Genomic DNA, 26,910 nt, shown 5'->3' on the forward strand with positions numbered 1-26,910 from the left:
CAAGCCGGCTCACCAGAATGGCAAAGCCTATTCAAGAACAGGGACAATCAGTGTCTCTTAAAGCTTTACACAAAGAAATTACATCTTTTCATGACTTCTAAGACTCACTGAGTTTAAGATCATGTTAAGAGCACGCAGGGGGGAAAAAAAAACCTCCACATTAAAAAACCCAAATCAATTACCTCAGTTTAAGATTCACAGCAGCATTTACAAGAATCTGATTTTTACTCAAAAACTAATAGTATATACATTTTAGATGTTGATTCTATTTTAAACTGCTACTATAACAATAAGGACTAGGTTCTGTCCTCTGAAGCAGTATTTTTTTTCTTTTATTACAGAAGAAAAAATAATACAGTTTACTGTATTTTCAGTGTGATCCCAAAGTTTAAAGAAACTCTATTTTGAAATTTTTGCCCTAAACCCGAGTGGTTAACTGGGCAGTTAAGTCAGAAGAGTCTTACTAACAAATAGCTTCAGCAATTCACATGGTATGCACCAAGCAAGGAGCAGGCAAACAGGTGAAGGAGATAACATGCGCCTATCTTGAACAACTTATGTACTACTGTATTCACTAACCTAATTTTCTTAACCCAAAGAAGCCTTAAATCAATTTATATTTAAAAGAGGGTATCAACCCTTTATAAACTGCTAAAGAATAATTAAAAAAAGTGAGAAATAGTCAAAAAGGACTAGCTAAAAATAAATCCTGTCAAATCAGGCTAGTCTCCTAATCGCTGACAAAACACAGATGATGCTGTAACTAGCTACAAAGAGAGCTGGAGAGCTACAGAGATCAACCTGGAAGTATATTTGAGGACATGCTCAACAGGAATCTAGTCTTGGTCCTGAAGTATTTGATATTTTCTTCAGCAGTCTGGACAACAGGGTACAAAATACACATATAAAGTGTAAAGAGGAACTGGGAGAAACTAAGAACATTTGGCAGACAGGAATATAATTGAGCTGAACAGACTGGAGTAACAGTTCAACATAAATGAAAAGTAAAACACAGCAATACAGTTAGAAAGGAGAAAAGTTCACAGAGGCAAGAAATTATGGACAACTGACTAGACAGCAATAGTACAGAAAATGAACAAAGTAGTAATGCTTCATAAACAGAACATAAGCAAGAAACACAGTAGTACTACAAAAAAAGAAAAAGCGTAAACAATCTGAAAACAGTCCAGAGGACAACTTAATGAACACCGTAATAGCCTTCTCAGTGGGACAAATATTTACTTCCAAATGCATTTATTTTCAACCACACCAGCACCTCACTAAGACCAATTCCATTTCAAACATGTAGGTAAAACACTATGTCATAATTACCTTGGATAAAGGTCCAAATAGAACTGCCCTAACATTTCTCCTGTTGAATTATCCTTTACTGTATAAAGAGTAACACTGTCGTGCCAAACGTGAGCACTTTCTACTTGCTCAAATACAAGTCCCAGCAGCTTCTGGTAAATATTCAGTAAGCCTTCTGTAACAGCCTCAATTGGGAAGTATTCCTTCAGCTTTTCTTGATCTATGGAGTACTTCAGCTCTTCTGTTTTGTTCATATAATAATGAAGATCCCATGCATTGATTCTTCCATCATAATCAAAGTTTCTTTCTTTACATTCCTTTTTCTTCAAATCTAGAATGAATTCCCTTTCTTTCTCAACCAATGGCTTCAGCTTCTTACTCAAATCATCTGAAACAAAGATTGCCTTGTAATCAACTTCTGTGTTCTTTACTGTAACGTGTATTCTTATAAGATATACCCATAACTTTAAGCACTTGCCCCAAGAGTGGATGCTAGAATTTTCCATTTGTTGGATAACAGCAAGCAAACTGTCTGCTTTCTTGTCTTAATGAGTTTTAATTGCAGGCATGCTATAAATAGTACAGGAGTCCAGATAGGGATAGCAGTACTGTGAAGGGTTTTGTTAAATTTAGACTTTTTCAAAGACATCAGAAATGGAAAGTTAACACCAGACACTTTTGGTTGAAGCCTTTGATTTTACTTCATGTAATCTCAGCTGCCTTGATGTGTTTCTGCAGAAACAGCTGAAGACTACAACTACAATTAGTTACTGGAAGTGCAACACAAAATTCAAACACTACTTTTTCTTCCAAGACTTTTCAAAACAGATTATGACCTACTTCTAGCTAAAGTCCTATAAAAGAACAAGAGAATATTGAATTCTTGCCTATACGATGGCTAGCTTCTAGACTACCAAAGCTACTGGTACTGGCTTAATCTCTACAATTTCAATTTTTTCCAATATAGCTTTTCTTGGGCAAGAAAGGGCCATAGCACTATGAATCCAGTACATTTAATATAAAATATTTAAGCTTACTGAAACTCCCATAAAGTACATACTGTACTTATTCTCTTGTAAGTATTTCTGGACGACCAGACACTTTTTTCTTCCTCAAGAATTCAGGTTATTGTTCACTATTGGTATCTAGGGTGCAACATTCAGGAATCTCCACTCCTATTTCTATGTAGGCTGTAAAGTATTATATGCATTCACATGACTGGATGTAGCCTATATTATGCTAAATTCAGAATATGTCGTAGGACAGAATGCTTTTCTTCCTAGCCGTAAGATCAGCTTATTAACCTTGATTTAAAAAATGAATATATATGAATACAGCAGAGGAAATCATACTGTCATACTTGTAGCTGAGGATGTATCAAAAGAACTAAATTAAAGCTGACAATTAATTTGATGAACATTCTCCCTCTATAAGAATTGCAATGAAACATGATATTTATGAATAGAAATATATATGATCTCATACTGCAAAAAGTTAGTCACAACAGTAACTGCTAAATTAATTAACCTTCAAAGCAAGTGAAAAAAAAACATTGTTATATAAGCCCACTTAGAATTACAAAAATATAATGGATAGAAAAGAGTCCAATATACTTTAAGTAGACTTAAAAAAATCACGTAATTCTAACATTTAATTATAAATCAAAATTAAGTGTAAATTCATTGACAAATATACAGATAATTGGTATTGTCAAAAATGGGGCTGAGCTCACAACACAACAGGAGAAATGCAGCAGAATTACAGGTAAAGGAAGAGGCATATGTGAACCTCCACCAAACAGACTTTATTGCTGTATTAAATTATTTGGGGAGGTTTATTTATAAGATATATCAATATAAAACTGTAAATGGTCTTAGGACACACTAATAAAGGAACACATACTATTTGTGGAACTACATAATTCCAGAAAGCAGAGGTTAACTCTATGCACAAGAGCAGGTCCGCTGAGGTCAACAGGATGACTATAAATTCGTAAACTGCTCTGTTTAAAATTTTCATGATATTTCTGTTTTCAGATCAAATTCCCTTAGAGGGCTTTTGAACTCCAAATTTAATCTATCATTCCAGATTTCATTTTTTAATTCAGATCATGGAAGTTGCATCATCACATACTGTAATCTTTCATTGCAGTTGTATCTGAAAAAGACACCAAGGCTACAGATGCACAAAAAATTGCAGCTAACCTAAGGGAATGAAAAGCTGTAACTGTGATGCAGCCTCTTGAACTGATAAAATTGCTTAGGCTGCACATGTTAATTCTGGTTCTAAATTAGGATAAATACATTTTGGGGTAGAGAAAGACATAACAGCTTGCCTATATTTGCTGTCACAGAGCAGTTATTTTCAGATTTTTGTCTTGTGCTTCCCTGTTTTGGAGCAACTGCATTTGTACAACTACGGTCTAAAAAAAAATATATGCCAGAACAGAGGTAACGGAGTGTTCCTTTGCAGTCTAAATGTGATGGACACCGTGACCCAATTATGTATTTAAATTTATCTTGGCCAAAGGGTCATGTTACCACAGCAAATATAAACATATTGTTTACAAATAAGAACAAACCTAAAAAGGCTGTTACGTTATCTGTGCTCTTTGCAGTGTTTACCTCCAGGACAAAGTTGGCATGTGTATTATAACCAAGAAGCTCTGCTACTTTTGCCCTTAGTGGAAGCAATTGCTGAAGAATTTTTGTGTTCTCCTTAAAAAAAAAAAAAGAGAGGGAAATTTGTACAGCAAAACCAGAAAACACATGTAATTATAAGAAAGAGCAAACATTTAAAATGAAATATTTTTAGATAAAAAGATAGAATAATGTAAGTTTAACTAGGTTCTTGTATTATTTTTTTTTTATTACAACATTTGATTGCAGGTAGCTAGTTTTCTAGTCAATCTGAGTCATTACTCTCCCTAATATAATTTATCTGTTTTAATTAAAAGATACACCATATCCTTTTAGGACAGTAACAAATCTTTAACTGTTGCAAAGAGTTTATTTCCTTTATGAATCATTTAAATGCGAAAGATAACAGGGAAATGGCTGACAGCAGGATTAATTGCTTGTTAGTGGTGAAGACAGATTGCAAAACTATTGTGCCAACATCCAATGCTTGTTTGCAAATTTCCCTCTTTTGCCACTCTGACAATAGCAGTCAGAGAAAGATCTGAAACACAAAAACCCCAGGCCCTGACCCAAATGTGGTGGAGGATCCTTGAGAAGCTGAAAAATAACTGTGTTAACCTCCAGTTCTGGAAAAGTGAGATTTCTCAGGAAAAATCCTTTTTTTCAAGGTTCAAAGATTGTCTCACAGTTTTAAAAGCAAATCTTTTAAACATGCTGACTTGAAGTGTTCAGTTCTTGGTGCCATTTTATCTTACCTTGTACACTTCACATTTCCCAGCACTTCTAGTACAAAAGCTCAGCTCTTCTCTAATGAATGGTTGGTACAATTGCCTGAATGACACTTCTATCCTCATTATTTTTGTACCTGTCTAGGTGTCTGGTCTCATCAGCATCAAACAAATTATTTGTAAAATTATTTCTTCTTTTTATAGGGGATGTTCCCATGTTTTTTTCAGATAGTTAAATGAATGTTTTATAAAAAAAATTTAATATCTAATTAAAATTATGATCAATATGCAATGTGTTAATTTCACATTTAATCACCTGTATTTCATAATTAAAACACAAGTTTAAATAATCCCTCTTATTCCGAAGAATCCCAAAGTACTACAGAAGTTACAATCAGACATCCTTCTCTGGGAAGAAAGTACCAGTAAGCAGCTGCAGAACACTGTAGGTAAATTTGGAAAAAGAGCAAAATCCTGCTTCTATTAACAGCACCACTGAAACTTTAAGATACATACACACACACACAAGTGGATCACCAACTTCTAAGATCTTTAGACTTCAAAATAAACAGGAGCAAGAAACTGTTTTTGTAGTACTTGACAATAAATTTGAACTCAAATCTAACATTTAAATGTCCAGCTCAATTTTTCAACTCTGTCACTACCCTGTAGAACTGTCAATATACAACATACCTCTTTGCATCTAGAGTTAAAGGCAGATTCCATTTTTCTCCTGGTTTCCGAAATGCAGCACTTCTTCATGACAGGAAAATAGTGGGGATACTTTAAGGTAATTTTATATCTGTCTTCCTCGGTCTTCTCTAAACTTTTAATAAAGTCATCAGGAAGGCCTTCTATACAACACAATTTAATAAACAATGTTTACCAGAATTATCCACTCCCCTCTCTTTTTGTGAGATTGTTGCATTTGTTTTGCTGCAATCTAATAGGACATCAGAAATCTCCACGGAAATAACACCTCTTTTAACAGCTATTTGCTAGAGCTTTTTCAAATCACAACCAAGCAAAATAAAAATTGGAAACATTTGTGACAAAAAAGAAATATATGTAAGGCTACCAGATAAAAACGTAATATGACATCAAAAAAATCTCTGGTGTTATTAAAGCATGTTTTATGCAATTCCCTTTGGATAATGAATCCCCAAATGCTGGGTCACGTGAAATCTTTAGATTAGTTTAAATGATTGAAGTAGCTAAAAAATATTGCAGGACAGAAAAATTTTTCCAATAATTGCAATAATATAATACACAGGGGATTGCCTGACAGTGGAGAACTGAGAAAAGAAGCAAAGACCGAAGTTATGAGGAAAAAAAAAAACATTAGGACAGATATGCTAATGTGATGCAAGGCAAACATTTCAGGAAGCACTAATCTATGAAGAAATCATAAACAACTGCAAAGGGTAATTCTAAACTGATTTTGGGGAAGGATTAAAAATGAAACAGAGAAGACTGGAAAACAGTCAGAATTTCACTTGATCTAACCATCATTCACTGGGCCAAAAAAGATTACTCCAGTAAAATGGGAAGGTTAAAGAAATGGAAAGAGCAAGCATAGTACTCACCAAGTTCTTCCTTCGAAAATACAAGAAATGTGTTTTCCTCATTCAGGTTTTTGTTAAAGTCTATACACAGCTCACTCAACTTTTTCTTCATCGTCTTTATTTCCTGTATGAGGTACAAACTGAACTTAGTGGAAAAACAAAAATCAAATTTGGCAATTACTATCCTCCACAGGAATAATATTTCACTTCTTCCAGCTAGGGTCTCTACTATCTGACAGTGAATACCAGCACTGAGCAAGTAACACACTCTAGGTAGCATCATACTTCACTCTCCCTCAGTCTCCCTTTGGGTCCTGAGCAATATTGTTGCTATTGCTCTGATGACATATCAAGTGTGTTCTCAACTGAGAGGGAACTGAACACATAAACATGTTCTCTGAACAGCATTATGTGCTAACGTTCAATTATTGTCTTTTATTTGAAAGTCTAAATTACAATTTTAAGTGTAAAAATATACACTAAAGTCAATGAGAATCAGAGTAAAACTGTATGCAACCTACTGACAAACACTCATTTGGAATTGTACAAGTATGACAAAAAAGAGAATACCCACACAAGACAAGACCATTCTAAAACTTTTTTAAAAATCCTCATATTCACCCATCTGAAACAGTTTCTATATATCTCATAGTATGTCTCTACCCCTTACTGTCAAGTTCACATAAACACAGCAGTTACCAGTAGAAGAATACACACCAAATAGAAAAAAAAAAAAACTGGCAGAGACTATCATTGGTCAAGTTTTTACTTAAATATAATTCAACTATTATCTCCTTATAAAGTATTTCAAAATTCCTTTAGAGTGATCAGTTGCCCTTAAGGAATGCAAATACACATGAAACTATTCCCACTAACTGAAGGATGTGGCTAAGAATTATTATTTTCTACAGAGGGTAAAGTCTATTCAAGACTCATAAATCGAGATTGTTATACAACACCACTCAGAATCTAAAGATAATTATGCCAGCATCTCAGATGCTGACAATTTTACTTCATGATTTTCAGAAGCGGTAAGCGCTTTTATATGCTTGAGTAAATCCTCCCTTAATGAGGCCAAAATTCTCAGCATGGCTTATGCTGTCTTTAAGCTACCTCAAGTTCTTTCTAGTCAAAATGCTAGAATCTTGGACACATTTTACAATATTGGTTAATAATTGAAATTAAAATAGCTGTGTCTTTGTAACAAATATACATACTTCTGAAGCTTGGACTCACAAATAACATTTTTGAGAGGTCTCTTGGCTAGCCATCTAATTTAGGCATTCTCTGTAATCAGAATATATAACAAAACTCTTCCGGGTAGGCTTTTGCTCTGGAAGGCTAAGAGAGGTGATGCATACCAACCCTATCCACTGAGTACTATAAGTGTCTAACAGATTAATTTAAAACACCTTAAGATGACTGACTAAAGTTTAAAGGATGGATCTGGAACTAAGAACAGTTAAGATCAGAGCAGTAATTAAATAGGTCCAAAAGCACAGAGTTCAAATATATGCTTAGTACAGCTATACAACCATAATTTCATCCCTTCAACAGTTTGTCACCTTTGTTTTATAAACTAATAGTCCATACTTACATTCTGAACTTCTTTAGGAAGATGGAGTCCGTTTCTTTTTCCCACTTGAACCGATTTCTCTAGATATCGCTTTGTTTCAGGCTTTACATTTTCAAGATCGCAGGTTTGCTGAAATGACAGTATAGAATAATCAAATTTACAACGTGGTGTAAGAAACTCACCAAGCGTTAGAAGGGTCTCAACAAAATTGTTCTTTAGAACACCACTATAGTAAAAAAGGAATTTTAGTGTGAAGAACTTTCCAAAACCAGTTCCCTCATACAATAGTATTCTTATACTGATGTAGCATGGTTTTAAAGTAATTTTCTTCTACCACGTATCTCAGCACATTTACATGCTGTCATAATGTCAAGCCCTTTTAGTTTATGGAACAGTGCACTTAGGCTTTTTCTGTAGAGATAGCTTTCTTACACATACTTGAAGAAAATCAGTTCTATGAAGTAAAACTGTACTGTAAAACTTTCAGGGATTAAAAAACCCCAGAAGATTAGATGTGTCAATGAAGGTTATCCGATGGCATAAAATTTGAGCATATACATCTTGTCTTTCAGAACAAATCATTCAGTGACAACAAATAAAACATTATTTCTACATCTGGTTATGCTATTATGAAGATTCTTGAATGGTCATTTCCTAAAGCAACCAACATTAAGAGGCAGGATACCGGTTGTAACAGAACATGGATCAGTCCTGTAAGGGTCTTTCTTCAAACTGACTACAGCATAACTTTTTAATTCAGAAACTTGCCATTTTGTCCTCAATTGAAAATAATGCTGTACACCTTCTAACTTTATCTTCCCTCATCTAAATGTGAACATTTAAAACAGGTGTTAACTTACAGTCCTTGTTAAAAAGGACATATTCTGTTTAAGTTCACCTTCAAATATGAAGATGTTGGAATTTGCTCTGACTTGTCTTAACAACCCTCTTGTCAGCTTACCTACATACAATTAATTTTTGACTAGCACCTCTGAAAAGTAAGGATGTTGAAACATGCAACTTTTTCATAAAAGTTACACAACTGTGTACAGCTGTCAACTAATGACCTGCCAGTGCCAATTACCTCTCTTCCTTAAACAGAAAAAATAAAAGGCAGGAATGTAGTTGTATTCTAAGACTAAACAAGTAAGAATAAAACCTCTGAAACAGATATTTTCCTAACTGTAATTTAAAAATAATCCACACAACAACACATAAACAATGTCTCCTCCCATCAGTGCCTTACATATAAGATTAAAAAATTAGTGGAGGATGGTTTTTAGAGCCCTGAAAGAGCTTAGAATGGTTTAGCTTTGTTTTCACTCTGCAGAGTCAGAAGTCCCAGTAGCGTTATGCTACAGCCGGACTGCTAAGCATCATTAGAATTGTGCCTAAAAGTCTTATGCATATACCAATAGCCTATATGCAAGAATTTCTAAGTCCAGTGAAAAAAATGACAACAATTTCTTTACTTTGTGATAAACCCACTTTTCTAAAGCAATAGGCAGATTTAACTTAGTTTACTGATACTGTCATATGATGAATAATAATTTCTTTTCTTTTTAATATTATCTGTTTAATGATGATTTTTAAAAGAATCCATAGACTCATGAAAGAATGATCTAACTACTACAGGTCACCACATAGGTAAAGTTGATGATGATTGAGTCATGTGGTTGCACAGTGTGCCCTTTACCATGGCTAAGATTTTTTTTCAGCACTTGGCCGTTGTCCTTTTTTTCCTTTAAATTAAATAAAAGGAGGTAAATGGTGGAAATCCCCTTTTGGGAGGAAAATAAGTGAAGAAAACCATGCCCTCTGTCCTCTACAAGTCATACCTCAGATCTCCATCCATGCGATAAATGCATAAGGCAAGCCACACAGAATATTTCCCAACACAAAGATAAAAAGAATGCTATTATTCTACTCCCTGCGACCCCCAGGCTTCCTGCTCTGCTTCTGGCAAACAATGCTCCCCGAAATTCTGCAGCTTCGTGAAGATCTTTATGCTACCAAGCACTACATCTAGAAGTGTCAATGCTGTGATATTGAGTACAAAAATATTTGTAACAATCAGAATTTTCACATATTGTTTTTCCACAGGACACCCTACAATTCCAGGGTTCTTTCTTCCGACTTAAGACTACTGTGATAGAAGAAGCATGACTTCAAAATGACAGAGGTGAAAAAATGCAGATACTGTCACTACATTAACATTTGTATAGTGCTAACCATGATGCCAGGATCTAAAATAGAAAGGCTGAGAAAAAAATGGAGTACTCTAATCTCTATAAAAAGACACTGCTTTTATTACAGTAACAGTTAAGGACAGATGATTGCGAAAGTCTCACTGAGTTACTTAGGCATTGTGAGGGATCTCCCAGCCCCTTTGGTGGGGATATGGAACTGTCATGCTTCTGGAAATCTGGGCCCAAACCCAGCAAAGATTTTAGGCAGAAGAAGGGAATTCACAAACACTAATTTTAAGCCCTTAAAGCCAGTGAATATTGGCTCCTTCTACAGCTAAGAAACAGGCAAATTGTTTTGGGAAAAAGGAGGAGAAAACTAAGTGCACTTCACCCTTCTCTTGATGACTATACATCTCTACATACACTTCAAAAAAATTAATGGCTTCTAGTCTTAATATTAGCCTTTGTCAAGTTTATCTGCATCACAGACGTGCTTAAGATAAGGATGATACACATTCAAGAAGACCTGTCAGGTCTTTAAGGATAAGCAAGTGTATAAACCCTCACAGGCACAGGAACCAAGCAAGCTCTATGGTAATCCTTGAATTTTGGTCTGGTCAGGATGATCTACATCATCCTGTGTTTCCTTGACGAACAATTTTCATAAAAGAAGTGCTAATTTCAAATATACTCCACACATAAAACTTTGGAACTTTTCAGAAGTTTTAGAATGGTCATCACTGATGATTTTATATACAATTTCACATTTGTTTTGGACAACCATGCTCCCTTATTCCATGAAGAAATCTTCAGGCAGAATAAGAAACAAAACCTACTTAGAATATCATGAACAAAAACCGCAGCAGCTGTTTACATCAGGCTCAGTTTCCTGAGGGTGTGTGGGTGGAGAAGATTGGCAACATTCTTAAGCATGCCTCTGCTAGCCAACATGTGCAGATGTTAGGAGTAATGAAATTTAAAACGATAGTTACACTACCAAATTCACCTTTATTCCAAGCTTCAGACCCCAAAATAAAAGTCTGCTAAAGAATAAGATCTGGAGCATATTCAACAAGATAAATTTATGCAGGAATTTCCCCCACCAGTATGTGGGGAAAATAGACTCAATTATTTTCAGTTGTTTTTTTTTCTTAATTAAATACAGAAACCTCACACATCTTCAACCATCAACAGTTCTTAAATAAAGCAGAATTTAGGGTTAACCCAACTAAACAGTTGTTAACTTAGAAAAGTTTAGGTCTTGTTAAAGGGAGCAAAAACATTCAGGATGTCACTGAGATGAAGCAGATTTACTCATCCTTCAGTGAAATGACTGTATTGTAAATAACATAGGAGTGTGAGGGCCCTCACCCTGACCACATTTTAATCCAGCCCTTGTGCAGAATCATGAGTCTGAATTCATATACCTGAACTATTAAATCCTCAGTGAGGCCACGAAAAACCTGATTCAATCAAAATGTTTTACTGGCTCTTTTAAACTGATAAAATTACTTCAGCAAAACAATTGTGTTTGTGGAAGTCCTTTTTTATGTGCTAGTGGAACCTGATTTTTCAACTAAGAGTTTCTAACAGGAGAAGGCATTAGAAATTTAGCAAAAATTAACAAGAACTTCGTGACTTAGTAATAGCAAGACTTGAGCAGTCTGGTACTACTGGCAATTTCACATCTGTTCTACAGCAAAAACCGCTACTACTTTCATAGTTACTAAGTTGATAGATGCTCAGAGGTCGCATCTCTGGAAAACTAATACTAAAACATGCTTGCATGCTGCAGTTAAGCCAAGAAAAACCTCTAAAAAAATTAAATGGAGATTTAAGCAACAATTGTATCTGTTATAAAAGCCAAATATTGTTGCAAAGGAAAATGAAGTATAAAAGCACCAAACAAAAAAGATTTAAAATATAAGAGTATTATAAGAAAGTAATACTAGCGAATAACAGCAACCAGTTTTCACTAGCTACTATCAGAAATTACTGTAAATTGAAAAAACACAGGTATGGCAGATTAACCCTAAAAGTATCTGTGTATACTACACCAGAGGTCTGGGAAAAAATCTCAGCAAATAACAAATACATATCAAATCATTTAATTAAATCCCCCCACAAACACACAAACAACAATACCCAGCTAGAGAAGAACACTTGAAAATGTGCCTAGAAAATACAATGATAGAAGACAATAAAATTGGAAGGCACTTTAATAAGGTGCTGCAAATCTTATTCTGGTTCCCAGTCAATGCTGCAAAAAGCACAACTGATGACTCCAATAAATAGCGCTGCAATATATTATCAGCATCACAAGAAGCTTAAAAATCAGTGGGGTTGAAAGGGACAATTCACATCTGAAGCATGGACAAATGTATATATTTTAGTTTTCATATTAGATAGCTTCCTTGAATTATCTTTAAATTACACTTTTGGACAATTATTACAAAATGTCACTAGATAGACTTGAACAAAATGAAATATTCTTCCTGTTTGAGCTACAAAATAAGTAGTACAAATGAAGAATACAATATACCTATAGGTACTCAATTAGAATGAAAGCTAAAGAGAAACACAAAAGGGATAGAAATATTTCAAGAGTAAATGTATCTTTTGACTTAGCTTTATTTTGAGGCTTAAGCAACATATGAGGAAGAGTATACAACATAGCTGTCTACAATTAGCAGATCAAAAGAGGTAATTTTGGAGGTCACTCCCAGTTATATGTTCTTGTTAACTTGTATAACTTAAAACTCAACTTAAAAATTTAAAATTCTGAACAACTTCAATAAAGCACAATTTTGGACACAAATTCAAAAGCTATATTGCCTCTCTTCTTCCCCTTGGTGATGCTCTGAGCAAACAAGTTCAGGGAGCTCAGCCAGCAGAAACCAACAGATTTTATTTCTCCTGATGGGCTTCCTCCTGCTGGTTTATTTTCCTTGTACCAGCTCATTGAGAGATCAAACAAAAGTCAAAGCTATGGGAACAAAAGGATATACACATCTAGTCACAAGAGGCAAAGAGTGGGAGCACCAAGTTACACTGGCTTAAGTTTTTGTGGAACTTTTTGTATAGCTGTGTCCAACTGGAAAGATTTGACTGGTACAGACACAGTGGAAACACACACAGTGATGGGGATCTTGAAAAGTGCTGTGGACACTAACTTCTTTAGAGAAAAGTTTTCCACTGCTGAAATTTCCACAAGTTATGTAGATATCATTGTGATTTACCTGCAAATAAATAATCTTCTGAAACACATCTTCTCTCATGCTCATCTCCACATCAAAATTAGAAAGCTTTTTGTCAGCTTCTGTGCTTGCTAAGCGTACCTCTTTGTCAGGCGAGACATGCTGGGGAAAATCCAACATGCTTCTTTCCACTGTTTAAATAAAAGGCAACGAACACTTACACAGAAGGCTAGAAATGCTTTAACTATAAGGATAAGTAAGGAACTCTCCCCCCCTCCCGTATTTATAGAAGACACAGAAACAAGTACCCAAAGAAACTTCTGATAAGGCTTGAAGCAAATAAAGTGGTTACAAATAATGTAAACATGAACAGGTAAAAGGACAAAACTGCACACCATTATAACAAATAAACATTTTACAGAAACTATCTATTACCCAAGACTAATTATCTCACCTTCTTACTTCAACAAAGTCAACAGAAAGGTGTATAAATATGATACGTGATTTCTGAAAGATGAACCATTTGTAAGTGAAGATTGACATTGTTTCTTAGCTGGCACAGATGCTTCCATGTTAGCCTTTAAAGTGAAAAGCTCCGAGTCTTTCAAACAGGCCCATCTGTCCCAAAGTTATTTTTACATTGTTATGAGAAGACTGTCAAATCCCCATCTTCTCTTCTGTGTTTAAGGAGAAATGATAAGGCAAATACTGAAGATGCAGTCTACATATTCTGAACTTCTAGAGATCAGAAACTGAGCAATACTATTTTAGAGTACACTTTTGAGATTAAGTAAATCCTTGCTTGTTAAAGGAATGTTGCATCTTATAATGGCATTGAATAGAAGTGCTAAAATGGAAATTAATCACTATGACCAGCTGAATTAACTAAACTCAAACCCAATTATAATTTCACACTCCTTCACCTCTGCAAAAGCACATTTTAGAGTAACAACATTTCAGGATAATTGAAAGCTTTGTAATTTTATGTAATCTGAAGTTGTTTTATGAAACCCTGAGATACTCAGCCCTTCAGAGACCTTTGGAATGCAAACATGGGCATATGGTTCTTCTTGAAGTCCATAGGAAACTTCCCCCACCCCTCCTCCTGTCCTCATGCCAAGATGTTTCAAAATGATGAAGTGAGTTTTGGCAGCTTCCAAGTAAAACAAAATCAATGTCTTTTCAGAGAATAAGTTCCAGTTACTGGGGCAGGTCTTTCATGTACATGTGAAGAGGACACACAGGACTTAAAAATCCAAGGTTCTAATGGAAGTCTAGCTGTGGTAATATATTCTTACCATATGCTATGGGCTGTTTCACAGGTAAGTCATGCTAATTTCACATACAGCTTTGAAGATCAGCATTAAAAGCTTAAATATGACCCACAACCGCAACAGCATGTAGAGAAAAAAACAGTACATTTTGGAAGATGCAAGTCTTGGTGGCTATGCTGAGAAGCTGATGGCCACTGTTTTCTGAATCAAACATAGATTTTCCTTCTAATTTAAAACAGAGTTTTACACCTTGGTGAAAAGGCTTACAATAATTATACCACATACACTGGTACAATTAAAACTGAATCTGGCAGGAAGCTGGATGAAGATTACTCAGTCTTTCTGCCTGCATCAATACTAGTCAATTCACTGGATGTGCCTAAACTGTAATTCCAAGTAATGTGAAGCCAGACTAATATTACAGTACAATAATTTGAGCTGCAGGCTGCTCTCTTCTGCTATGCGAAGATTTTGCTCCAAGTCAAGGCAGCTGTTCTCAGCACTTCTGTTGTTACTGCAGATTTTTTTAGAGGATTTAAGAGAACTTGACATTTTATTACACTGACTACTTTTTGAGTCATGCATCCACCACGTGATAGGTTTTTCAAAATAAAGCCACCCAAGACACATTTTTATTATTCCCATCTCCTCTGACTGACAATTATTAACAAATTAACTGAATGACCCATGTTTGATCATTAAACTCAATCCATATATTGCCGTGTCTTGATAATTCATTCAGAACAATCTAGATATGACTGCACGACCAACACCTGCTGCTGGATTCTTCCAAGACCTTGCAGGCCATAACACAAAAGCGAGCAAGTAAAGCAGTCTTCTTTCAAAAAAGGATTCAAAAATTCCCCCCATTCTCAACCACCACATTTTCTCTACTATGAGCTTATCAACCTTTCCATTGTCCATTTGACTTGCTTGTCTCAGATTCGGCAATGCCCGGAAAAGGCACTGCTTACCCGGTTTGAATGTACTATGCATACCACAGACGCTGCAGTCTACCCTGTTGCACACTGTCCCCTAGCGGCTGTACACAGCTGGAAAAGAAAATCTGTGTGGAGCTTCACATGCAAAAAGAAAACAGGTGACTCATGCAGTTCTCTGGATGCGTCAAAGAGATCAAAAGCACAGTTTTGCTAATCCTTATTTTTGTCTCCAGAACAAAACAGCAGAACTTTGTAGCTGATTATCTTACTTATTGCCGAGAGGTCCTGGAAGATTATTATGACCAGAGGACCCTTGAGAGGCCTCTACACATTCTACACAAGAACAGCATGGATCAGAACCATAAGGAACAACTATCTTTTCTCAATGTTTTTTTTATCTGCAGATGGAATGGCCTATGGAAGGAATCACAGAAAACGTACACTAACCTGCATATTCCACTTCTATATCTGCCAAGGCCCGCACAGTATTTTCATGTGTTACTTCTCCAATATCAAGCATCCCGACACTGTCATATACATACTTCGTCTTCCTGATTAGTTCTTCTGTTCTTGTTCTAATTTGTTCTGGCGACAGGTCCCATCTCAAAAGGTTTCGGCCTGATGCTATGTATGAAGAAGCCTTGAGCTGGCTACTAATTTCTGCTCCTAATGTCATTCTCAACACAATCCGTGGCCCAATGGACCTGGAAGTATAAAAACAATCTTTGTATAGCAAGACTAGTTCCAGAGGCAGTTTATAGTAAACATTAAAAAAAAAGGCAACAGACCTTTAATAATTACAGAATATTTTTAGAAGCAAGAACAATGTCCTTTTTAGAGCCATAGCTTGTCCAGCAGGACCATACACAGACCTTACCCTTATCAATTAAGTCTAATTTTAAATAAATCAGAGGTCCGTCTTCTACCTTTTTCATCTAGAGGATGACTAAGTGCAGACCAGGATAAAAACTTCGGTATTGACAAAACCAGACAGATTAAGTTACAATTCAATCTTCTAAGAAAAACAGAATTACAGTTACTGAAACTCTACAGAAACAGACAGTATTTGCATTTTTGAAATAAGGAATAAAACCCACATAGTGATTTGTAAGTTATGATTCCAAGAACTGCAATGATGCACAAAACAAGATGCAAAAAAAGGTAATTTAGTTGTGCTTATTATCATAAATAATTTTATGTTTATCCAGGATTTCTGCCACATAATCAGCCATGGCAGGAAAAGGTCTAGTTATTTACTTGAAAATTTCTTCCTTTAATTGTTGCTGATTTTAAATAGACAGTTTCACTCTATTGCCAGAAGAGGCACATAAGTTTACTGTAATTTATGTACTATTAATCCTGATTATATAATTCAACTATATTTCAGCTTTAGCTAGCAGAGAGGTTTACATATGTAACTGATCTTAGTGTGTTGTGCAGTCAATGGCTGCATTTTCACTAATCTTTTTGACAATATTAAAAAAAAGTGACTTGGGGCAACGAATCCAAATGTAAGTTAGTAAGATACTGGCTTCAGAAACAGAGGCTTCTACCCTCCCACCATAACAAACCAACACTCAACCTGACTGTACAAAGGAAAAGGATACAGACTCAGACAACTGACTGAAGTGGGGCTAATAGAAACCCACACCATCAAGATGTCCACCTGGCAACTACATTAACAACTTAATTATATATGAAGTAGTTGTTGAGGGAGATAATTTGGTAGTAATTAAAAGACAGCTTTCGTTCAAGGACTAAAACTTAAAACTTGCTGTGTGTTTAGTAACATAGGAGGATCACAAGAGCATCATAGGAAGATCTCTGGCTGGCAGAGACTTACTGTCTCCCTGTTTTAGTCACATAATTTAAAAAAATAATAATCATGCGTTGTTATGGAAATAATGACAACTTAAAATTTTCAACCGTAACTAAAGAAATACAAGAACACACACAGAAAGCTTGCTACTAAAAGGGATGTTTACATAACACTATTTTATATTAAATACCTTTTTATCTTAATGCTAGCTACCGTACCTGTATTAATTTTATTGCAAAACCAGTCTGGTATGTGCATAAGTGCTCAGATAGGTTTTGGAATACAATGCAGGCAGCATGCATAAAAGGATAGGCAATTTTAGCCTGAAGGAAAAACAAAGCAGAAGACTGAAGTGTCAACAAGCTAAAAAGAGCTGCATGCAGGGCTTCTCTTTGAAGGCAAGACATTTTATTAAAAGTCTCACTAGTCTGTAAGATAGCCGAGCCAAAATAATTTTTCTGCAAGACAAAAATGAAAGACAACATTTCTTTCTACACTTTGTGTTGAGATTTTTTTTTTTCCTTGTATTATTACAGTTTCTTCAAATCCTCCCATACCAGTGTAGACAAGATGTTTGCTTTTCCCTTCTGCTGGCATAGCAGCATCAATGTCCAGCATATTGATGATTTAATTCTGAAAATGAAACCTGAATAAAGAATATTCCTTCCACCTCTGTTCTGACTGTCTGATACCAACAGTTCTGACATTAATGCCTTGGTAACTTGTCCACTGGACTACTGAAACTTTGAAATTCAGTTAGAAGTTTATGATAAATGAAGCTGCCTTCATGAAAGCTAAAGGTTCAGCATTAGCATTCTCAGAATGCATTAGTTTCCCACTCCAAAACCACAGAATTCTACCCTGAATCTGCAAATCCCTTAAAGAACAGTACTTCATTAAACCATGAACAGCCTCCCACTGGACTGCACTATGTCTAGTTTTTCATTCATTGCTATGGCAGCTCTGATACAACCTCATGGGAGCAGAAGGGGAACCTCCTCAAAAGTAGGTTCAAGGTTCTGATCTCTACCCCCCGTCCCGCTGAGATTATCAGAAAGAATACAAAATGTGCCACATTAAGGTAAAAATAAAAGAAAAATGGAATGAAAGGAAAACAACAGCCTGAACAACATAAAAGCTGACAACTATGTTACAGTGCCTGATATGAAGCAGACAGTCTTTTTGAAAGGGAACCTACAGCTTTCAATCATTCATTACCTTCAGCTAGTCATATAGAAAATGCAGCCCTGTCACTGACCAACTATGTATTATCAGGTACAAACACTAAAATAGTCACAGCACCAACAGATTATATTCATTTCAGCCTGTCCAACAAGTTTAATTAATAATTAAAGTTGAACTGATGTAATGAACTTGAACGCAGGTTCCCTGATTACTACTTTTAAATACCAAAAAAAGATGCCACCTGATTTTCTTAGTATGTTGGCTAGTTGCATTGTGGAATGCACATAAAAATTTGACCGCTGCATAAATGATCGCCATAAATGCCAGCAAGTGGTTGTCTATCTGTTAGAGCCAGGAAAACACTAACTGCCTAGTTTTGAGATGCTGACACCTAGTCTCCTCCTGTTGATACAAGGAAACAGTCATTTGTGTAGATTAACAAAGGCAGTACAAACTTGAAGACATGTAATACTTGATCAAATGAAGGTGGGCCTTCAAACACTGTAACGTAACAGTTCACATAAAAACAATCACCAGATGCAAGTCTTCAAATAATTGTTTACAGACATGTAAACATGTCGGGGGGTCGTGGTAGACAGTAAATTATCCATGGCCCAGCAATGTGCCCTTGTTGCCAAAAAGGCCAATGGAATCCTGGGCTGCATAGGGAAGAGTGTGGCCAGTAGGTCGAGGGAGGTCATTCTCCCCCTCTACTCTGCACTGGTGAGGCCACAATTGGAATACTGTGTCCAGTTTTGGGCTCCCCAGTTCAAGAGGGACAGGGAACTGCTGGAGCAAGTCCAGCGAAGGGCAACTAAGATGATTAAGGGCTTGGAGCATCTGCCTTATGAGGAAAGGCTGAGAGAGCTGGGACTCTTTAGCCTGGAGAAGAGAAGGCTGAGGGGAGACCTTATTATGGCGTACAAGTATCTAAAGGGTGGGTTGAGGGAGGACGGAGCCAGGCTCTTTTCAATGGTTCCCAGTGACAGGACGAGGGGCAATGGGCACAAGTTAGAACACAGGAAGTTCCGTTCAAATACACAGAAAAACTTCTTTACGGTTCAGGTGCCAGAGCACTGGCACAGGCTGCCCAGGGAGGTTGTGGAGTCCCCTTCCCTGGAGATTTTCAAGCCCCGCCTGGATGCAGTCCTGAGTAATGTGCTCTGGGCACTCCTGCTTTGGCAGGGGAGTTGGACTAGATGATCTCTAGAAGTCCCTTCCAACTCTGAAAATTCCGTGATTCATGTGTTGTTAACTTGCTACCAATATTGTATATCAGATTGTATTTAGGGCCCATGTAACTGACATCAAATTAACAAAAAACAAGGTGTAAGTAAAAATATACACACAGGTGAAATCTTGGCTGTTTCTTTCATGGCTTAGTATTTCATATTATTTGTCTACATAGAAATATAAATAAATAAATTCCCCAAATTCCATGTAACATACTGAAATAAAATAGATAATTTACTAACTTTATCTTATTTGTTCAAGAAAGAAACAAAGAAACAATGGCAAAATTAAAGATCAAATAGACTATAAAGAGGCAAGAAAGACGAGTATAACTAAAAGTATGACTGTTTCAAAAATGCTCTGCTACTACTCTTGTCGTGTTATTAGAGAGAAAATATTACAGTAAATTGTATCACTGAGGGAAACTTTAACTTCCCGGATATAAAGTGGAAAATAAATTCTATTAATAATGGTAGCAACCAGGTGCAACAGCAAACAGCTTTCTTCAAATAGCAACTGCACTGATAAGATGCAGTGATTATTTTAGGCTTGCTTTTGGTAAATGGCAGCAACATTATGGAAGAGCCAACCATTGCTTGGACTCAGCAATCACAAGCTGATTCAGTTTAAATTAGACAGAAGGATAAACAAATGCAGGTCTATAAAAAATGTTACATTTATATGGCAATTATCCCATGTCGCCATGGGTAGGCTGTTGCTAATGCCTGAAGTGACTAGTTCAAACTGTGTCAAATATTACGCTCAATTTTCTGCAGTGCAGTGTAGAATGGTAGATGCATCTAAACAAGCCTGGGTTAAGGATAAGGTTCACATCCAGCAGCAGTATTGCCTTATGGCATTCCTCTTCTTTCCTGTTCCTCCCTCTGCTGCTTCTTTCTGTCCCTGTATACCACTGCATCAATGACAGCAGCATAACTGTTGGTAGGGTCATACTTCAAAAAGAGTCAGGGCAGCACATAGATGAAAAATTAAGTAGACTAAAAAAATGCAGGGAGGACAGCTTTTTTTCAGCTCATCAGTTCCACCATCTATTTGATGTGTGACTTCAAAACAGTTGTGCTGGCCTAAACCAGGATCAAAAGCGTCAATAGCCACCTCAGTCTGCAGTACTGCTAGAAACACATATGAAATACATGGATTGAGTCTAGCAAAAAAAGTCTCAAGACGATTGCTGTCACTAAGCATACCATTTAAATGCTCCAAAGTGAAAAGAGCTATTGATGCTAAGAGGCAATACTGATGTTAGAACAAACTAGAATAAATTGGTCAGGAATACATGGAAGCTTGAATTTTAAGGGATGTTTGTAACTGTCAGGGCAGTGAGATTCTGAAACAGCCGCCAAATAAGCACCAGAAAGTGAAAACACCTCTATTTATAAAAAGGAGCTTGACCAGCTTATAAAATGGATTATATTACTTAGTTACTTAAGGCACCACAGGACTAGACTTGATCATCCCAACTGTCACTTCCAGTCTGTATGTTCCCGTGAGGTACCTCAAAATTAAAGCACCTTTATTTACATTGCAATTTTGCTATGAATATCTAACTGGCCTGTGTTGGCAACTTGCCCTGGCCTTTTTCTTGTGTGCATCTAATGGCAGTGGAATGACATACAAGGCAGACTGAAATATATTATGCATTTGTGCACTGCTTCATCCATCTATGTGAAGTTCAGAAGGAAAGGCACAGAAAGTTTAGTTTGGACTTTTAGCTACAACAGAGCATTATAGAAGCAACTGTTTTCACAAATTATGGCATTAATCTGCCAATCCTCCCAAAAGCAGTAAGAATGATAATTTCTACCAAAAGCAGCGTAAGTTGAATAACAATTTAAAAGCTTAGCGGCTACTTCTGAAAGAGGATTTTTAAGAAGAAAAGAAAAAAGCTTCGAAGCTACAGACTGCAATCATTGCTATTTTTGATAGAATGCCAGGTAATCTATTTTACCAACAAATCTACAATTTGATTACTTGCTGCTTCTGGAAAATACAAATTTGATTTTAAAAAGGAGACAGACCTTTAAAATACTCTATTACAGCAATACAGTGGCCAACATAACTGCTGCAAAGACAAACAAAGCAATTGAATTTACAGACTGATTTCTAACTCATGCAGTATTTTAAACATATTAAACACTTATGTAAGTCTGATTTTGTTTAGAAACATTTTCCGACTCTGGAACACGCCAAGCAACCTTTTGTTAGTATGTTCCATTAATACTATTAAAATAAAACAAGAAAGCTACAATCTATGAAGCAGAAGCAGTAAAGGGGAGTACCAACTTTAGACAATACAAACACAAAAACCTGCAAGCTCATTCACAATATGCCTCTACTACTGATAATCACTTTATAATAAGGTCAAGATTTAAGCCGGCTACAATTTTACAGAATAAAGCGTGTTAATAAAAGTATTTCTGGGAAACATACATACAGACCAGTTTATTGTACTTGCTAATAAATCTGACCGTTCCATGTAGCCACACAAAAATCAGAGTATAACAGCTTCATGTAGGATGCAAAACTACATTCTCTGCTGACAAAAGGTCTGGGATAACAGCTTCAGGCGTAAAGTGGGAGCCAAGATTTTTAAAAAGGGTGAGAGAAAGAGAGAGAGAGAGACTGGTGACAAATTCAGATAATTTAGTCATCTTCTAGTCTTTAAATACTCTAATGGCAAACAAATACAATAAAGTTTTTCCTGCTGTGCCTTACTTATAACCATAGGAATGTCCCCTGAAGTATAAGTAAGAGCAGATTTGCAAATCACAATGAACACAGTTAACAACTTTTTCAATCAGTAATTAAATGTATGAAGCTTTGTAAAAGCTGCCAATTTAAAATTAAGAACAACAGTAAGTCCCCTTTGGTCTTTCCATCTTTTGAACCAGCAGATCTTCGTTAAACAACACTTCCTAGCCTTACAAGCTGCAGAAAAAACAGGTATTCATCAGGTACCTGCAACCAACAGTCAGAGCGTCTCAGTGTTTTGACTCCACCTAGCGGCCTTGTTAAAAAAAAAAAAAAAACAAACAACAAAACAAACCAGACACGTCCCATTAAGGCAATATAAAAACTGTCAGTTTGCCTCAGGACAGATTATTTAATACTTGAATAATATACCATATGTTGGCATTTCTCTGAAAGTACGACTCAAGTGCTACCAAACACATAAACCGGCTTGGTTAAAGCAAAGCTTTGTAACAGTCAAGTCTCACGTGGAATGGAGTACTTTTTTTTTTCTTTAAATGAAGAAGTCAAAAAGCATTTCCGAAACAAACCACAATAAGTATTCAGCAGCATCTAATATAACATAAGATACATTGCAGTTGGTCTATGTTCTCAGGATGGATTTTAAGACAGAAATTTAATAGGCTAAAGTCTTTGCATTATTCAGAGATCCTGAATTCTTGCTTGAATTTTAAATATATCTTCATATTGTTTCACTTTTGACTCAGTTTCAGACAAGAAGAAACTGTATATTTTGTAGTAAAGCAAGGAAAAAATCAAGCAAAACCCAAGATAAAAACAAGAAGGTGGGGGGGGGGGGGGAGTCCAAGACGGAACAAGCAAAGTACAGTTAAATAGCTCAAAGTAATCACGGGGCAACATTATTTCAGTTGATCCAAAAGAATGAGACTACAGCCCTACAAGGTAAATCATCACTTTTTCCTGCTGGACAAATACATTTGAAGTCCTTGTTACACTTCGTTTCTCAGTCCTTTCACTCTTTTAGCTCTTTACAGCGTACAGAACAGTGAATACCTGCCTTGAACTCCTGGGCCATTTTCCTCAGAAGACTACTTGGCTCTGTGTCTTGACTGTGTTTGGCACAGAGAGATCTCACTATAGTAAGTGGACAGCATGTTTAGTACTTCCTAATTTAAAGCTCTGTAACTGCCATTAGAAACTTTTTTTTAAGCCGCATTTGAAGGAATAGAAGAAAATCTAGTGCCTTTTAACGCTAAACCATCAATTTTGTCACTACATCCTTCAGAAAAAAAGGATTCTCTGCAACTTAATTTGCTGTATACTCTACATTGATTATACTCCTATAATAAATATACTTTTAGCGCTTCAGATAAATGTGAGCAAGTGAAAAATGCTGCAAGTTATACAGACATTTTAAAATCTTTATTGATACATACATTAACCTCAGTGCTGTTTTTATGACTGTACTACCTGGCAACAAATGTTTACTGGTTTCTCTGATAGAGCTAATATCAACAGCAAAGTAATTAAAAAAAAAAGCACTCTGTGGCAACTAACAGAAAATCCAGACCTTAAGTAGGAACTCATAGATGTGCATAACATGTTACAACTTATTTATATCCTATCCCTTTCACTCCAGCCCCCCCAACAGTCTTTAAACAAAAGGAATTTGGAAAGCGGTCTGATTGACTTTCATGAGAGGAGGTGATTTCCACCCAGTAGTCTGGAGTGGAACACACAGAAGTGTCAGGATACTGTTTCTGCAGAGTGTTTGATCTCTATGGTATACATGGTTCTAAGGAGGAAAAAAAAAAAAAAAAACAACAACAAAAAAAACCCAAAACAAAATAACCAAGCAAACCCAACCTGAACCCCCAAATTACCAGGACTGCTAACTAGGCTTCAAACCCATTCTGTGAACTGAATCCATTTTGTGTCACAGCAAACCTCCCTCACAGCACAACTTGCTTGGAGGATCCTAGAAAGAAAGTTGAGATACTTTTCAACACTTGCATGCAGACGGTAAGCGTACTACACTGAATTTGATGAGGAGGTGCTCATCAGGGTTATCTTGCTGTTTGGTTCTACCATCAGGTGAACCATGGTAACAGTCCAAAAAAATACTGCTTGTCAGGCCCTACAGCACTCTCAGGTGCTGCTGCATAATGGTCTATCATATCTATCATGCCAGCAATATAAACAGCAGGTAAAGTACATGCTATTCTGTGCAAATACCACACACTATTACTGCCAGGATAGTTCAGTACTTAAATGCAATCTGTTAATCCATGAAAAACAGCTAAAAAAGAAGTGGTGCTGCGGGACAGAGAAAACTACTGAGGAGGGTTTGTAAAGACAAAGTTTCTTTGATTTACAGTCACTGTTAATCAGTTCAGCCTGTACCATGGAAATACCCTTTGATATGCCATTGACCTTAAGTGTCATACAAAGCAAAGCGAAATGTTCTTTGCCATCATCAGTTAGTTGGAAAACTTGCCTCTGTTGCAGATGATGACCTAATCTTGCTTACTTGCACCATTTTAAGTCATTGTTCTTGTTTTGAAGACTGTACATTCTAGTATGCCATGATTGTTTTAATGCTTGCAAAATCCCAAACAGCAATCTCCACTACAGTGTGCCTGCTCAACACCGCAAACTAGGCAAGCAAATGAAGCCTGTTTTCTGCTCTGCCTTTTGATTGAATAGAGACTTAACAACACTGAGTGCTTCCCAAGCAGGTTCCAGGCTATATGAAAGATTGTTCCAGCATAAGTATGGCCAAGAACTTCACTCATTTAACACTACAGTAGAAATAAAAAGTGGGTTGGTTAAAGAGAGAACTTTTAGAGATGGTATGATGAACATACACACACACTTGTATTTTGTTCAGAGACAAGTGTAATTCCCCCCATCCTCGCCTTGTCTTCCCTAATCCAAATACATAATGTGTACTGGAAAAGAGTCTCCTCTACAGAGGAAATCTTGACTAACAAATCTACTGAAATTCTTCGAAGAAGTCACAATAGACAGAGATCAGTTAATATAATCTATTTGATTTCCAAAGGCTGTTGACCAAAAGGTTCTAAAGAAACCATGCTGCTGTGAGATGAGAAGGGAGATCCTCTTATGGCTAACTGGTTAAAAGCTAGGAAAGAAACAGAAACGGCTAATCACTTTTATGAATGGAACTAGGTGACCAGTGAAGCCCTGCAGGGTTACGTGCTGGGTTCTGTATTCTTTCACCTATTTATACCTCATCCACAAAAAGGTGGGATTAATGAAGCAACAAAATTTACTGATGATAATGTGCTGATGATAATGCAGTGTACTAAAGGTGGCTGCATAAAGATGTATAAGAATGTCACAACAGTGAATAAAGTTTAAAACCACTAACAAAGTGAATTTCAGTCTTAATAAATGTGAAGTGACACATGCTTCTGACTTTACACACACAGTGATGAGCTGTGAGCTGATCTAATCATTCTGGAGACATAACAGTTTAATGAAAACATCAGCCAAGAAGCAGCTAAACAGAAGGAAATGATAGGATTTAGTAGAGGTGGAGCAGAGAACAAACCACAAGGATTCAGTATACCCCTCTGTAATAACATGAAGCACACACACACTATGTGAAGTTCTAATCCTCCCAACAGTTATAAACTCTCTCATCTTCTTCTCTCCCACCTGCCAAAACCTTTTCCTGCTCTACCAAGCCATGATGAGTTAGTAACAATTAGCTGCAGTCAGCAATAGACTCCACCAAAAGAACAACTAACTAGACTGGGATTCTTCAGATCGGAGAAAACAAAACAAAACAGAAAGCAGAGAAAGTACTTCAGAGATTTATACAATCATGAAGAGGATGGAGGGAATGAACAGGCATCAGTTTTTCCCCCATCATCTCCAACATAACTCAGGAAGAGATCAAACACAGTTTTAGGAGGCAGCTTCAATGTAAGAAAGTATTACTGGACAAATTTTTGTACAAGATCATATGAGACAACTGGTTTTGTGTTGCGAAGTCCCCAGTGCCCAGGCAGTTCTGAAAAGATGGTACTGAGTGTTCATCCTGTCTCACATGCTTTCTGAGGTACCTGACCCTGGCTCCTGTAGAAGAAAGGACACACTTTTGAACTAACCCAAACTATTTAAAGAAACCTTTCCAAGCCAGACACTTGTTCCTTCATAGAGAGGATGACAGAAAAGGTACGTCCTCAAGAGACATTAATTACATTGCTTAGTGTGGTCCAACTGGTGTTCCATGAGTCAAATTCAGTCCAGAAAATGCTTCTGACCCAGACATCTTTGTCTCATCCAGTCCAGGGAAAAATTTTGTTCTGCAAACTATAACAGACAAATTGTTCTACTGGAACCTGCTGTGGTTAGAAAGGTGGCAGCTGTTGCTTTTCACCACAGGAAAAAATTGCTGCTGCAGTCCACAGGGGAGATGGGCAGTCCGCGGAGCACAAGGAAAGGGAAAAATGTTCCAAGTGTCCTGTCTGGCCCTTGCCATTGCTGAG

At 36.5% G+C, this 26,910-nt stretch overlaps 1 protein-coding gene across 1 annotated transcript in view; it reads right to left on the reverse strand.

Moving 5' to 3' along the window:
- NLN (neurolysin) overlaps positions 1-26,910 on the reverse strand; it is a 38,628-nt gene that overhangs the window by 9,373 nt on the left and 2,345 nt on the right. The window contains exons 2-8 of the mRNA XM_082497394.1: positions 15,868-16,124; positions 13,248-13,396; positions 7,841-7,948; positions 6,265-6,367; positions 5,372-5,532; positions 3,893-4,028; positions 1,333-1,699 (exon numbers count right to left, since the gene is read on the reverse strand). Coding sequence (XP_082353520.1) covers positions 1,333-1,699; positions 3,893-4,028; positions 5,372-5,532; positions 6,265-6,367; positions 7,841-7,948; positions 13,248-13,396; positions 15,868-16,124 — 1,281 coding nt within the window. The remainder of the gene's footprint in view (positions 1-1,332; positions 1,700-3,892; positions 4,029-5,371; positions 5,533-6,264; positions 6,368-7,840; positions 7,949-13,247; positions 13,397-15,867; positions 16,125-26,910) is intronic.

This window comes from Vanellus vanellus (assembly GCF_965231255.1).
Source record: "Vanellus vanellus genome assembly, chromosome: Z".
Lineage (NCBI taxonomy): Eukaryota > Metazoa > Chordata > Aves > Charadriiformes > Charadriidae > Vanellus > Vanellus vanellus.